This window comes from Pimephales promelas, chromosome 25, assembly GCF_988280905.1.
Source record: "Pimephales promelas chromosome 25, fPimPro1.hap1.1, whole genome shotgun sequence".
Classification (NCBI taxonomy): Eukaryota; Metazoa; Chordata; class Actinopteri; order Cypriniformes; family Leuciscidae; genus Pimephales; species Pimephales promelas.
Window position 1 is genome coordinate 25,701,190 of NC_142793.1, and position 12,386 is coordinate 25,713,575.

The following is a 12,386-nucleotide window of genomic DNA, read 5'->3' on the forward strand; positions in this document are numbered from 1 at the left end:
TGATAGAGGGCTGTGAGACTTTGACCTGAGTGCAAAAATGGAGGCTCTAGACCCTTCCAGAGCTGAGATATCGAAATTAAAAATTTCGACCCGAAAAAAAAACGACAGTGTTACCCCTTTTGTTTTTTTCCGTTTTTGGGCGAAAAATTAAGTTTCTCCAATCTTCTCAAAACTCTGGATTCTGATAGAGGGCTGTGAGACTTTGACGTGAGTGCAAAAATGGAGGCTCTAGACCCTTCCAGAGCTGAGATATCGAAATTCAAAATTTCGACCCGAAAAAAAAACGACAGTGTTACCCCTTTCGTTTTTTTCCATTTTTGGGCGAAAAATTAAGTTTCTCCAATCTTCTCAAAACTCTGGATTCTGATAGAGGGCTGTGAGACTTTGACGTGAGTGCAAAAATGGAGGCTCTAGACCCTTCCAGAGCTGAGATATCGAAATTCAAAATTTCGACCCGAAAAAAAAACGACAGTGTTACCCCTTTCGTTTTTTTCCATTTTTGGGCGAAAAATTGAGTTTCTCCAATCTTCTCAAAACTCTGGATTCTGATAGAGGGCTGTGAGACTTTGACGTGAGTGCAAAAATGGAGGCTCTAGACCCTTCCAGAGCTGAGATATCGAAATTCAAAATTTCGACCCGAAAAAAAAACAACAGTGTTACCCCTTTCGTTTTTTTCCATTTTTGGGCGAAAAATTAAGTTTCTCCAATCTTCTCAAAACTCTGGATTCTGATAGAGGGCTGTGAGACTTTGACGTGAGTGCAAAAATGGAGGCTCTAGACCCTTCCAGAGCTGAGATATCGAAATTCAAAATTTCGACCCGAAAAAAAAACGACAGTGTTACCCCTTTCGTTTTTTTCCATTTTTGGGCGAAAAATTAAGTTTCTCCAATCTTCTCAAAACTCTGGATTCTGATAGAGGGCTGTGAGACTTTGACGTGAGTGCAAAAATGGAGGCTCTAGACCCTTCCGGAGCTGAGATATCGAAATTCAAAATTTCGACCCGAAAAAAAAACGACAGTGTTACCCCTTTCGTTTTTTTCAGTTTTTGGGCGAAAAATTAAGTTTCTCCAATCTTCTCAAAACTCTGGATTCTGATAGAGGGCTGTGAGACTTTGACGTGAGTGCAAAAATGGAGGCTCTAGACCCTTCCAGAGCTGAGATATCGAAATTCAAAATTTCGACCCGAAAAAAAAAACGACAGTGTTACCCCTTTCGTTTTTTTCCGTTTTTGGGCGAAAAATTAAGTTTCTCCAATCTTCTCAAAACTCTGGATTCTGATAGAGGGCTGTGAGACTTTGACGTGAGTGCAAAAATGGAGGCTCTAGACCCTTCCAGAGCTGAGATATCGAAATTCAAAATTTCGACCCGAAAAAAAAACGACAGTGTTACCCCTTTCGTTTTTTTCCATTTTTGGGCGAAAAATTAAGTTTCTCCAATCTTCTCAAAACTCTGGATTCTGATAGAGGGCTGTGAGACTTTGACCTGAGTGCAAAAATGGAGGCTCTAGACCCTTCCAGAGCTGAGATATCGAAATTCAAAATTTCGACCCGAAAAAAAAACGACAGTGTTACCCCTTTCGTTTTTTTCCATTTTTGGGCGAAAAATTAAGTTTCTCCAATCTTCTCAAAACTCTGGATTCTGATAGAGGGCTGTGAGACTTTGAACTGAGTGCAAAAATGGAGGCTCTAGACCCTTCCAGAGCTGAGATATCGAAATTAAAAATTTCGACCCGAAAAAAAAACGACAGTGTTACCCCTTTTGTTTTTTTCCGTTTTTGGGCAAAAAATTAAGTTTCTCCAATCTTCTCAAAACTCTGGATTCTGATAGAGGGCTGTGAGACTTTGACCTGAGTGCAAAAATGGAGGCTCTAGACCCTTCCAGAGCTGAGATATCGAAATTAAAAATTTCGACCCGAAAAAAAAACGACAGTGTTACCCCTTTTGTTTTTTTCCGTTTTTGGGCGAAAAATTAAGTTTCTCCAATCTTCTCAAAACTCTGGATTCTGATAGAGGGCTGTGAGACTTTGACCTGAGTGCAAAAATGGAGGCTCTAGACCCTTCCAGAGCTGAGATATCGAAATTAAAAATTTCGACCCGAAAAAAAAACGACAGTGTTACCCCTTTTGTTTTTTTCCGTTTTTGGGCGAAAAATTAAGTTTCTCCAATCTTCTCAAAACTCTGGATTCTGATAGAGGGCTGTGAGACTTTGACCTGAGTGCAAAAATGGAGGCTCTAGACCCTTCCAGAGCTAAAATATCGAAATTCAAAATTTCGAACCGAAAAAAAAACGACAGTGTTACCCCTTTCGTTTTTTTCAGTTTTTGGGCGAAAAATTAAGTTTCTCCAATCTTCTCAAAACTCTGGATTCTGATAGAGGGCTGTGAGACTTTGACGTGAGTGCAAAAATGGAGGCTCTAGACCCTTCCAGAGCTGAGATATCGAAATTCAAAATTTCGACCCGAAAAAAAAAACGACAGTGTTACCCCTTTCGTTTTTTTCCGTTTTTGGGCGAAAAATTAAGTTTCTCCAATCTTCTCAAAACTCTGGATTCTGATAGAGGGCTGTGAGACTTTGACGTGAGTGCAAAAATGGAGGCTCTAGACCCTTCCAGAGCTGAGATATCGAAATTCAAAATTTCGACCCGAAAAAAAAAACGACAGTGTTACCCCTTTCGTTTTTTTCCATTTTTGGGCGAAAAATTAAGTTTCTCCAATCTTCTCAAAACTCTGGATTCTGATAGAGGGCTGTGAGACTTTGACCTGAGTGCAAAAATGGAGGCTCTAGACCCTTCCAGAGCTGAGATATCGAAATTAAAAATTTCGACCCGAAAAAAAAACGACAGTGTTACCCCTTTCGTTTTTTTTCATTTTTGGGCGAAAAATTAAGTTTCTCCAATCTTCTCAAAACTCTGGATTATGATAGAGGGCTGTGAGACTTTGACCTGAGTGCAAAAATGGATGATCTAGACCCTTCCAGAGCTGAGATATCAAACTTCAAAATTTCGACCCGAAAAAAAAACGACAGTGTTACCCCTTTCGTTTTTTTTTCATTTTTGGGCGAAAAATTAAGTTTCTCCAATCTTCTCAAAACTCTGGATTATGATAGAGGGCTGTGAGACTTTGACCTGAGTGCAAAAATGGAGGCTCTAGACCCTTCCAGAGCTGAGATATCGAAATTAAAAATTTCGACCCGAAAAAAAAACGACAGTGTTACCCCTTTCGTTTTTTTTCATTTTTGGGCGAAAAATTAAGTTTCTCCAATCTTCTCAAAACTCTGGATTATGATAGAGGGCTGTGAGACTTTGACCTGAGTGCAAAAATGGATGATCTAGACCCTTCCAGAGCTGAGATATCAAACTTCAAAATTTCGACCCGAAAAAAAAACGACAGTGTTACCCCTTTCGTTTTTTTTTCATTTTTGGGCGAAAAATTAAGTTTCTCCAATCTTCTCAAAACTCTGGATTATGATAGAGGGCTGTGAGACTTTGACCTGAGTGCAAAAATGGATGATCTAGACCCTTCCAGAGCTGAGATATCAAACTTCAAAATTTCGACCCGAAAAAAAAACGACAGTGTTACCCCTTTTGTTTTTTTTCATTTTTGGGCGAACAATTAAGTTTCTCCAATCTTCTCAAAACTCTGGATTCTGATAGAGGGCTGTGAGACTTTGACGTGAGTGCAAAAATGGAGGCTCTAGACCCTTCCAGAGCTGAGATATCGAAATTCAAAATTTCGACCCGAAAAAAAAACGACAGTGTTACCCCTTTCGTTTTTTTCCATTTTTGGGCGAAAAATTAAGTTTCTCCAATCTTCTCAAAACTCTGGATTCTGATAGAGGGCTGTGAGACTTTGACGTGAGTGCAAAAATGGAGGCTCTAGACCCTTCCGGAGCTGAGATATCGAAATTCAAAATTTCGACCCGAAAAAAAAACGACAGTGTTACCCCTTTCGTTTTTTTCAGTTTTTGGGCGAAAAATTAAGTTTCTCCAATCTTCTCAAAACTCTGGATTCTGATAGAGGGCTGTGAGACTTTGACGTGAGTGCAAAAATGGAGGCTCTAGACCCTTCCGGAGCTGAGATATCGAAATTCAAAATTTCGACCCGAAAAAAAAACGACAGTGTTACCCCTTTCGTTTTTTTCAGTTTTTGGGCGAAAAATTAAGTTTCTCCAATCTTCTCAAAACTCTGGATTCTGATAGAGGGCTGTGAGACTTTGACGTGAGTGCAAAAATGGAGGCTCTAGACCCTTCCAGAGCTGAGATATCGAAATTCAAAATTTCGATCCGAAAAAAAAACGACAGTGTTACCCCTTTCGTTTTTTTCCGTTTTTGGGCGAAAAATTAAGTTTCTCCAATCTTCTCAAAACTCTGGATTCTGATAGAGGGCTGTGAGACTTTGACGTGAGTGCAAAAATGGAGGCTCTAGACCCTTCCAGAGCTGAGATATCGAAATTCAAAATTTCGACCCGAAAAAAAAATGACAGTGTTACCCCTTTCGTTTTTGGGCGAAAAATTAAGTTTCTCCAATCTTCTCAAAACTCTGGATTCTGATAGAGGGCTGTGAGACTTTGACCTGAGTGCAAAAATGGAGGCTCTAGACCCTTCCAGAGCTGAGATATCGAAATTCAAAATTTCGACCCGAAAAAAAACGACAGTGTTACCCCTTTTGTTTTTTTCCGTTTTTGGGCGAAAAATTAAGTTTCTCCAATCTTCTCAAAACTCTGGATTCTGATAGAGGGCTGTGAGACTTTGACGTGAGTGCAAAAATGGAGGCTCTAGACCCTTCCGGAGCTGAGATATCGAAATTCAAAATTTCGACCCGAAAAAAAAACGACAGTGTTACCCCTTTTGTTTTTTTCCGTTTTTGGGCGAAAAATTAAGTTTCTCCAATCTTCTCAAAACTCTGGATTCTGATAGAGGGCTGTGAGACTTTGACCTGAGTGCAAAAATGGAGGCTCTAGACCCTTCCAGAGCTGAGATATCGAAATTAAAAATTTCGACCCGAAAAAAAAACGACAGTGTTACCCCTTTTGTTTTTTTCCGTTTTTGGGCAAAAAATTAAGTTTCTCCAATCTTCTCAAAACTCTGGATTCTGATAGAGGGCTGTGAGACTTTGACCTGAGTGCAAAAATGGAGGCTCTAGACCCTTCCAGAGCTGAGATATCGAAATTAAAAATTTCGACCCGAAAAAAAAACGACAGTGTTACCCCTTTTGTTTTTTTCCGTTTTTGGGCGAAAAATTAAGTTTCTCCAATCTTCTCAAAACTCTGGATTCTGATAGAGGGCTGTGAGACTTTGACCTGAGTGCAAAAATGGAGGCTCTAGACCCTTCCAGAGCTAAAATATCGAAATTCAAAATTTCGAACCGAAAAAAAAACGACAGTGTTACCCCTTTCGTTTTTTTCAGTTTTTGGGCGAAAAATTAAGTTTCTCCAATCTTCTCAAAACTCTGGATTCTGATAGAGGGCTGTGAGACTTTGACGTGAGTGCAAAAATGGAGGCTCTAGACCCTTCCAGAGCTGAGATATCGAAATTCAAAATTTCGACCCGAAAAAAAAACGACAGTGTTACCCCTTTCGTTTTTTTCCATTTTTGGGCGAAAAATTAAGTTTCTCCAATCTTCTCAAAACTCTGGATTCTGATAGAGGGCTGTGAGACTTTGACGTGAGTGCAAAAATGGAGGCTCTAGACCCTTCCGGAGCTGAGATATCGAAATTCAAAATTTCGACCCGAAAAAAAAACGACAGTGTTACCCCTTTCGTTTTTTTCAGTTTTTGGGCGAAAAATTAAGTTTCTCCAATCTTCTCAAAACTCTGGATTCTGATAGAGGGCTGTGAGACTTTGACGTGAGTGCAAAAATGGAGGCTCTAGACCCTTCCAGAGCTGAGATATCGAAATTCAAAATTTCGACCCGAAAAAAAAAACGACAGTGTTACCCCTTTCGTTTTTTTCCGTTTTTGGGCGAAAAATTAAGTTTCTCCAATCTTCTCAAAACTCTGGATTCTGATAGAGGGCTGTGAGACTTTGACGTGAGTGCAAAAATGGAGGCTCTAGACCCTTCCAGAGCTGAGATATCGAAATTCAAAATTTCGACCCGAAAAAAAAAACGACAGTGTTACCCCTTTCGTTTTTTTCCATTTTTGGGCGAAAAATTAAGTTTCTCCAATCTTCTCAAAACTCTGGATTCTGATAGAGGGCTGTGAGACTTTGACCTGAGTGCAAAAATGGAGGCTCTAGACCCTTCCAGAGCTGAGATATCGAAATTAAAAATTTCGACCCGAAAAAAAAACGACAGTGTTACCCCTTTCGTTTTTTTTCATTTTTGGGCGAAAAATTAAGTTTCTCCAATCTTCTCAAAACTCTGGATTATGATAGAGGGCTGTGAGACTTTGACCTGAGTGCAAAAATGGATGATCTAGACCCTTCCAGAGCTGAGATATCAAACTTCAAAATTTCGACCCGAAAAAAAAACGACAGTGTTACCCCTTTCGTTTTTTTTTCATTTTTGGGCGAAAAATTAAGTTTCTCCAATCTTCTCAAAACTCTGGATTATGATAGAGGGCTGTGAGACTTTGACCTGAGTGCAAAAATGGATGATCTAGACCCTTCCAGAGCTGAGATATCAAACTTCAAAATTTCGACCCGAAAAAAAAACGACAGTGTTACCCCTTTCGTTTTTTTTTCATTTTTGGGCGAAAAATTAAGTTTCTCCAATCTTCTCAAAACTCTGGATTCTGATAGAGGGCTGTGAGACTTTGACCTGAGTGCAAAAATGGAGGCTCTAGACCCTTCCAGAGCTGAGATATCGAAATTCAAAATTTCGACCCGAAAAAAAAACGACAGTGTTACCCCTTTCGTTTTTTTTTTCGTTTTTGGGCGAAAAATTAAGTTTCTCCAATCTTCTTAAAACTCTGGATTCTGATAGAGGGCTGTGAGACTTTGACCTGAGTGCAAAAATGGAGGCTCTAGACCCTTCCAGAGCTGAGATATCGAAATTCAAAATTTCGACCCGAAAAAAAAACGACAGTGTTACCCCTTTCGTTTTTTTCCATTTTTGGGCGAAAAATTAAGTTTCTCCAATCTTCTCAAAACTCTGGATTCTGATAGAGGGCTGTGAGACTTTGACCTGAGTGCAAAAATGGAGGCTCTAGACCCTTCCAGAGCTGAGATATCGAAATTCAAAATTTCGACCCGAAAAAAAAACGACAGTGTTACCCCTTTCGTTTTTTTCCATTTTTGGGCGAAAAATTAAGTTTCTCCAATCTTCTCAAAACTCTGGATTCTGATAGAGGGCTGTGAGACTTTGAACTGAGTGCAAAAATGGAGGCTCTAGACCCTTCCAGAGCTGAGATATCGAAATTAAAAATTTCGACCCGAAAAAAAAACGACAGTGTTACCCCTTTTGTTTTTTTCCGTTTTTGGGCAAAAAATTAAGTTTCTCCAATCTTCTCAAAACTCTGGATTCTGATAGAGGGCTGTGAGACTTTGACCTGAGTGCAAAAATGGAGGCTCTAGACCCTTCCAGAGCTGAGATATCGAAATTAAAAATTTCGACCCGAAAAAAAAACGACAGTGTTACCCCTTTTGTTTTTTTCCGTTTTTGGGCAAAAAATTAAGTTTCTCCAATCTTCTCAAAACTCTGGATTCTGATAGAGGGCTGTGAGACTTTGACCTGAGTGCAAAAATGGAGGCTCTAGACCCTTCCAGAGCTGAGATATCGAAATTCAAAATTTCGACCCGAAAAAAAAAACGACAGTGTTACCCCTTTCGTTTTTTTCCATTTTTGGGCGAAAAATTAAGTTTCTCCAATCTTCTCAAAACTCTGGATTCTGATAGAGGGCTGTGAGACTTTGACCTGAGTGCAAAAATGGAGGCTCTAGACCCTTCCAGAGCTGAGATATCGAAATTAAAAATTTCGACCCGAAAAAAAAACGACAGTGTTACCCCTTTCGTTTTTTTTCATTTTTGGGCGAAAAATTAAGTTTCTCCAATCTTCTCAAAACTCTGGATTATGATAGAGGGCTGTGAGACTTTGACCTGAGTGCAAAAATGGATGATCTAGACCCTTCCAGAGCTGAGATATCAAACTTCAAAATTTCGACCCGAAAAAAAAACGACAGTGTTACCCCTTTTGTTTTTTTTCATTTTTGGGCGAACAATTAAGTTTCTCCAATCTTCTCAAAACTCTGGATTCTGATAGAGGGCTGTGAGACTTTGACGTGAGTGCAAAAATGGAGGCTCTAGACCCTTCCAGAGCTGAGATATCGAAATTCAAAATTTCGACCCGAAAAAAAAACGACAGTGTTACCCCTTTCGTTTTTTTCAGTTTTTGGGCGAAAAATTAAGTTTCTCCAATCTTCTCAAAACTCTGGATTCTGATAGAGGGCTGTGAGACTTTGACGTGAGTGCAAAAATGGAGGCTCTAGACCCTTCCGGAGCTGAGATATCGAAATTCAAAATTTCGACCCGAAAAAAAAACGACAGTGTTACCCCTTTCGTTTTTTTCAGTTTTTGGGCGAAAAATTAAGTTTCTCCAATCTTCTCAAAACTCTGGATTCTGATAGAGGGCTGTGAGACTTTGACGTGAGTGCAAAAATGGAGGCTCTAGACCCTTCCAGAGCTGAGATATCGAAATTCAAAATTTCGACCCGAAAAAAAAACGACAGTGTTACCCCTTTCGTTTTTTTCCGTTTTTGGGCGAAAAATTAAGTTTCTCCAATCTTCTCAAAACTCTGGATTCTGATAGAGGGCTGTGAGACTTTGACGTGAGTGCAAAAATGGAGGCTCTAGACCCTTCCAGAGCTGAGATATCGAAATTCAAAATTTCGACCCGAAAAAAAAATGACAGTGTTACCCCTTTCGTTTTTGGGCGAAAAATTAAGTTTCTCCAATCTTCTCAAAACTCTGGATTCTGATAGAGGGCTGTGAGACTTTGACCTGAGTGCAAAAATGGAGGCTCTAGACCCTTCCAGAGCTGAGATATCGAAATTCAAAATTTCGACCCGAAAAAAAACGACAGTGTTACCCCTTTTGTTTTTTTCCGTTTTTGGGCGAAAAATTAAGTTTCTCCAATCTTCTCAAAACTCTGGATTCTGATAGAGGGCTGTGAGACTTTGACGTGAGTGCAAAAATGGAGGCTCTAGACCCTTCCGGAGCTGAGATATCGAAATTCAAAATTTCGACCCGAAAAAAAAACGACAGTGTTACCCCTTTTGTTTTTTTCCGTTTTTGGGCGAAAAATTAAGTTTCTCCAATCTTCTCAAAACTCTGGATTCTGATAGAGGGCTGTGAGACTTTGACCTGAGTGCAAAAATGGAGGCTCTAGACCCTTCCAGAGCTGAGATATCGAAATTAAAAATTTCGACCCGAAAAAAAAACGACAGTGTTACCCCTTTTGTTTTTTTCCGTTTTTGGGCAAAAAATTAAGTTTCTCCAATCTTCTCAAAACTCTGGATTCTGATAGAGGGCTGTGAGACTTTGACCTGAGTGCAAAAATGGAGGCTCTAGACCCTTCCAGAGCTGAGATATCGAAATTAAAAATTTCGACCCGAAAAAAAAACGACAGTGTTACCCCTTTTGTTTTTTTCCGTTTTTGGGCGAAAAATTAAGTTTCTCCAATCTTCTCAAAACTCTGGATTCTGATAGAGGGCTGTGAGACTTTGACCTGAGTGCAAAAATGGAGGCTCTAGACCCTTCCAGAGCTAAAATATCGAAATTCAAAATTTCGAACCGAAAAAAAAACGACAGTGTTACCCCTTTCGTTTTTTTCAGTTTTTGGGCGAAAAATTAAGTTTCTCCAATCTTCTCAAAACTCTGGATTCTGATAGAGGGCTGTGAGACTTTGACGTGAGTGCAAAAATGGAGGCTCTAGACCCTTCCAGAGCTGAGATATCGAAATTCAAAATTTCGACCCGAAAAAAAAACGACAGTGTTACCCCTTTTGTTTTTTTCCGTTTTTGGGCGAAAAATTAAGTTTCTCCAATCTTCTCAAAACTCTGGATTCTGATAGAGGGCTGTGAGACTTTGACCTGAGTGCAAAAATGGAGGCTCTAGACCAGGGCTATTCAATTGGCGGCCCGCGGGCCACATGCGGCCCGAAAGCAATGTCCAAATGGCCCAGCCCGTGGTTCCGTCAAAAAACGCACCCCCCCTACATAAATTCATAAAGTAGTACAGACCACGTTGCCCGTAAAACGCAAATACAGAGCGTGCTGGTAGTAGCCTAGATTATTTTCAATATGTCTTTCTCAACACTGAAACGTAAAATTGCCAATGAAAACCGTCAGTTTAACCCTGCTTGGACTGAAAAATACTTGTTTATTTTACCGCCACACCCAAACGCCAAACCGATGTGTTTAATTTGTAATGAGTGCGTTGCCGTACTTAAAGATTACAATGTGCGGAGGCACCACGTTGAGAAACACCAGACTTTCCGCACAAATTTTCCCGAGGGATCTCAAGAGAGGGCTGCAAAAGTGCAGAGTTTGATTGCATCTTACAACCGGAGCAGTTCTACCATGGTGCGGTCATTCACAGCCCAAGAGAGAGCCACCGCAGCATCACTTCGTGTGTCCTGGATATTGGCAAAAAAGAAAAGGCCATTCACAGACTCGGAAACTGTGAAGGACTGTATGCTTGCCGTCGTGGATGAGGTGATAAATGACGATAAAATTAAAACGAGCGTGGCATCTGCTATTAAAAACGTACCACTGTCAGATACTTCCAACATTCGTAGGGTTGAAATTCTTGCTGCAGATGTGTATGAAACGCTGTTAGGAGACCTGATGAAAGCTGATACTATGTCTATAGCAGTAGATGAGTCCACAGACAAAACTGATACTGCTCAGCTGTGCATATATGTCCGGTTTTTTGACGGCAAATGCTTCCGAGAGGAGCTGCTCGGCCTACTGCCGTTAGAAGGACACACAACGGGCGAAATAGTCTTTGGGAAAATTTCCGCTTTTTTTAAAGACAATGGTCTGGATATGACCCGTGTGTGCATGCTTGTGACAGATGGGGCTCCATCCATGACAGGGAAAGTGAACGGTTTGGCAGCGCGTTGGTCCACTGTTGCACCTCAGTTGATCTCCTTACACTGCATTGTCCATCAGGCGGTGTTATGCGCAAAATTAAGCGGGGCACTCAAAACGACAATGGACAGTGTGATGGCTATAATTAATTTTATTCGCTCCACATCAAGCCTCCAACACCGCTTATTCCGCATGCTGCTGTCAGAAATGTCCGCTGAGCACCACGACCTGCTTTTGCATAATGACGTGAGGTGGCTGTCTAAAGGCAAAGCACTCGAACGCTTCTGTGGTCTCAGAGAGGAGATCGTAACTTTCCTCCGCAGCAGCAAGCAAAAGAAGGCTGAAGCACACTTGAGTCGCATACTAGATGACAACTTCATGGCCGATGTTTGCTTTCTGAGCGACATATTCAAACACCTGAATTATCTAAATTTGGCACTACAAGGCAGAGACAAAACTGTCATTGACCTTGTGGAACAGATGCGCGCATTCCAAGTTAAACTGGACATTTTTGCAACTGATTTGAGCACAGGCCGAATGCTGCATTTTCCGACACTCCGCACGCGCATCTCATCCCCCGCACAAATTACGGATGTAATGACAGATTTCATTGCGAAGTTGAAAAATAACTTTGCTGGTCGATTGGATGGACTTGTTCTGCCCACAGAGGTGGCCGTTTTTGTCAGAGACCCGTTCACTGTTGCTATAGAAGGGGACTTATCCGCCAGAGCAAAGGAAGTGGTTCCTTCCATTGACGAGGGACAATTTGAACTTGAACTTGCTGACATGCAGTCATCTGTTACCATGGCACAGGAGCTTCGTACTAACGGACATGCAGTGTTTTGGACTAATATCAACGTACATCAGTTCCCTAACATTAAGAAAGTAGCGATCGTCATGCTCAGTATGTTTGGATCAACATACACATGTGAGTCAAGTTTTTCACACATGAACTCCATAAAAAGCAACTCTCGTTGTTCCCTGACTGACAGTACTCTCCACCAATGCCTTCGGATTGCATTGACAACTTACGAGCCTAAAGTCACTGCTCTCGTTCAAAACAAAAAATGTCACTTCTCCCACTAAGTCAGCAGGTTAACTGTAGCCTGCATCAATATAATGTGGGATGTGTAGCAAAGGCATACCTAATATCACATGTGTTGATTTTATATGTTCCTGCAAAATGTGCAGTAGTAAAGCTTTTTTACATGTGTCAGTTATAGTTGTGAATACCATGCACTTTTAATTTTATGCACTTTAAGATGTTCCTGGGTCAAATGTGATCGAGATGTTTATTTTGTTTCAAAAGGAAACGTAATGTTATTGCTAATGTGAATAGCCTACTACTGTGCACTATTT

The 12,386-nt window shown here is 40.6% G+C and overlaps 1 protein-coding gene across 1 annotated transcript; it reads left to right on the forward strand.

Moving 5' to 3' along the window:
• The first annotated feature begins 10,514 nt into the window (after window positions 1-10,514).
• On the forward strand, window positions 10,515-12,113 carry LOC148965105 (SCAN domain-containing protein 3-like). The gene has a single exon (XM_089127645.1). The coding sequence runs from the start codon at window positions 10,515-10,517 to the stop codon at window positions 12,111-12,113; it is 1,599 nt and encodes a 532-aa protein (XP_088983771.1).
• The last annotated feature ends 273 nt before the right edge of the window (window positions 12,114-12,386 follow it).

Coding starts and splice junctions, on each gene's coding strand:
- LOC148965105 (XM_089127645.1), top strand. CDS start 10,515: ATGGTGCGGTCATTCACAGCCCAAGAGAGAGCCACCGCAGCATCACTT.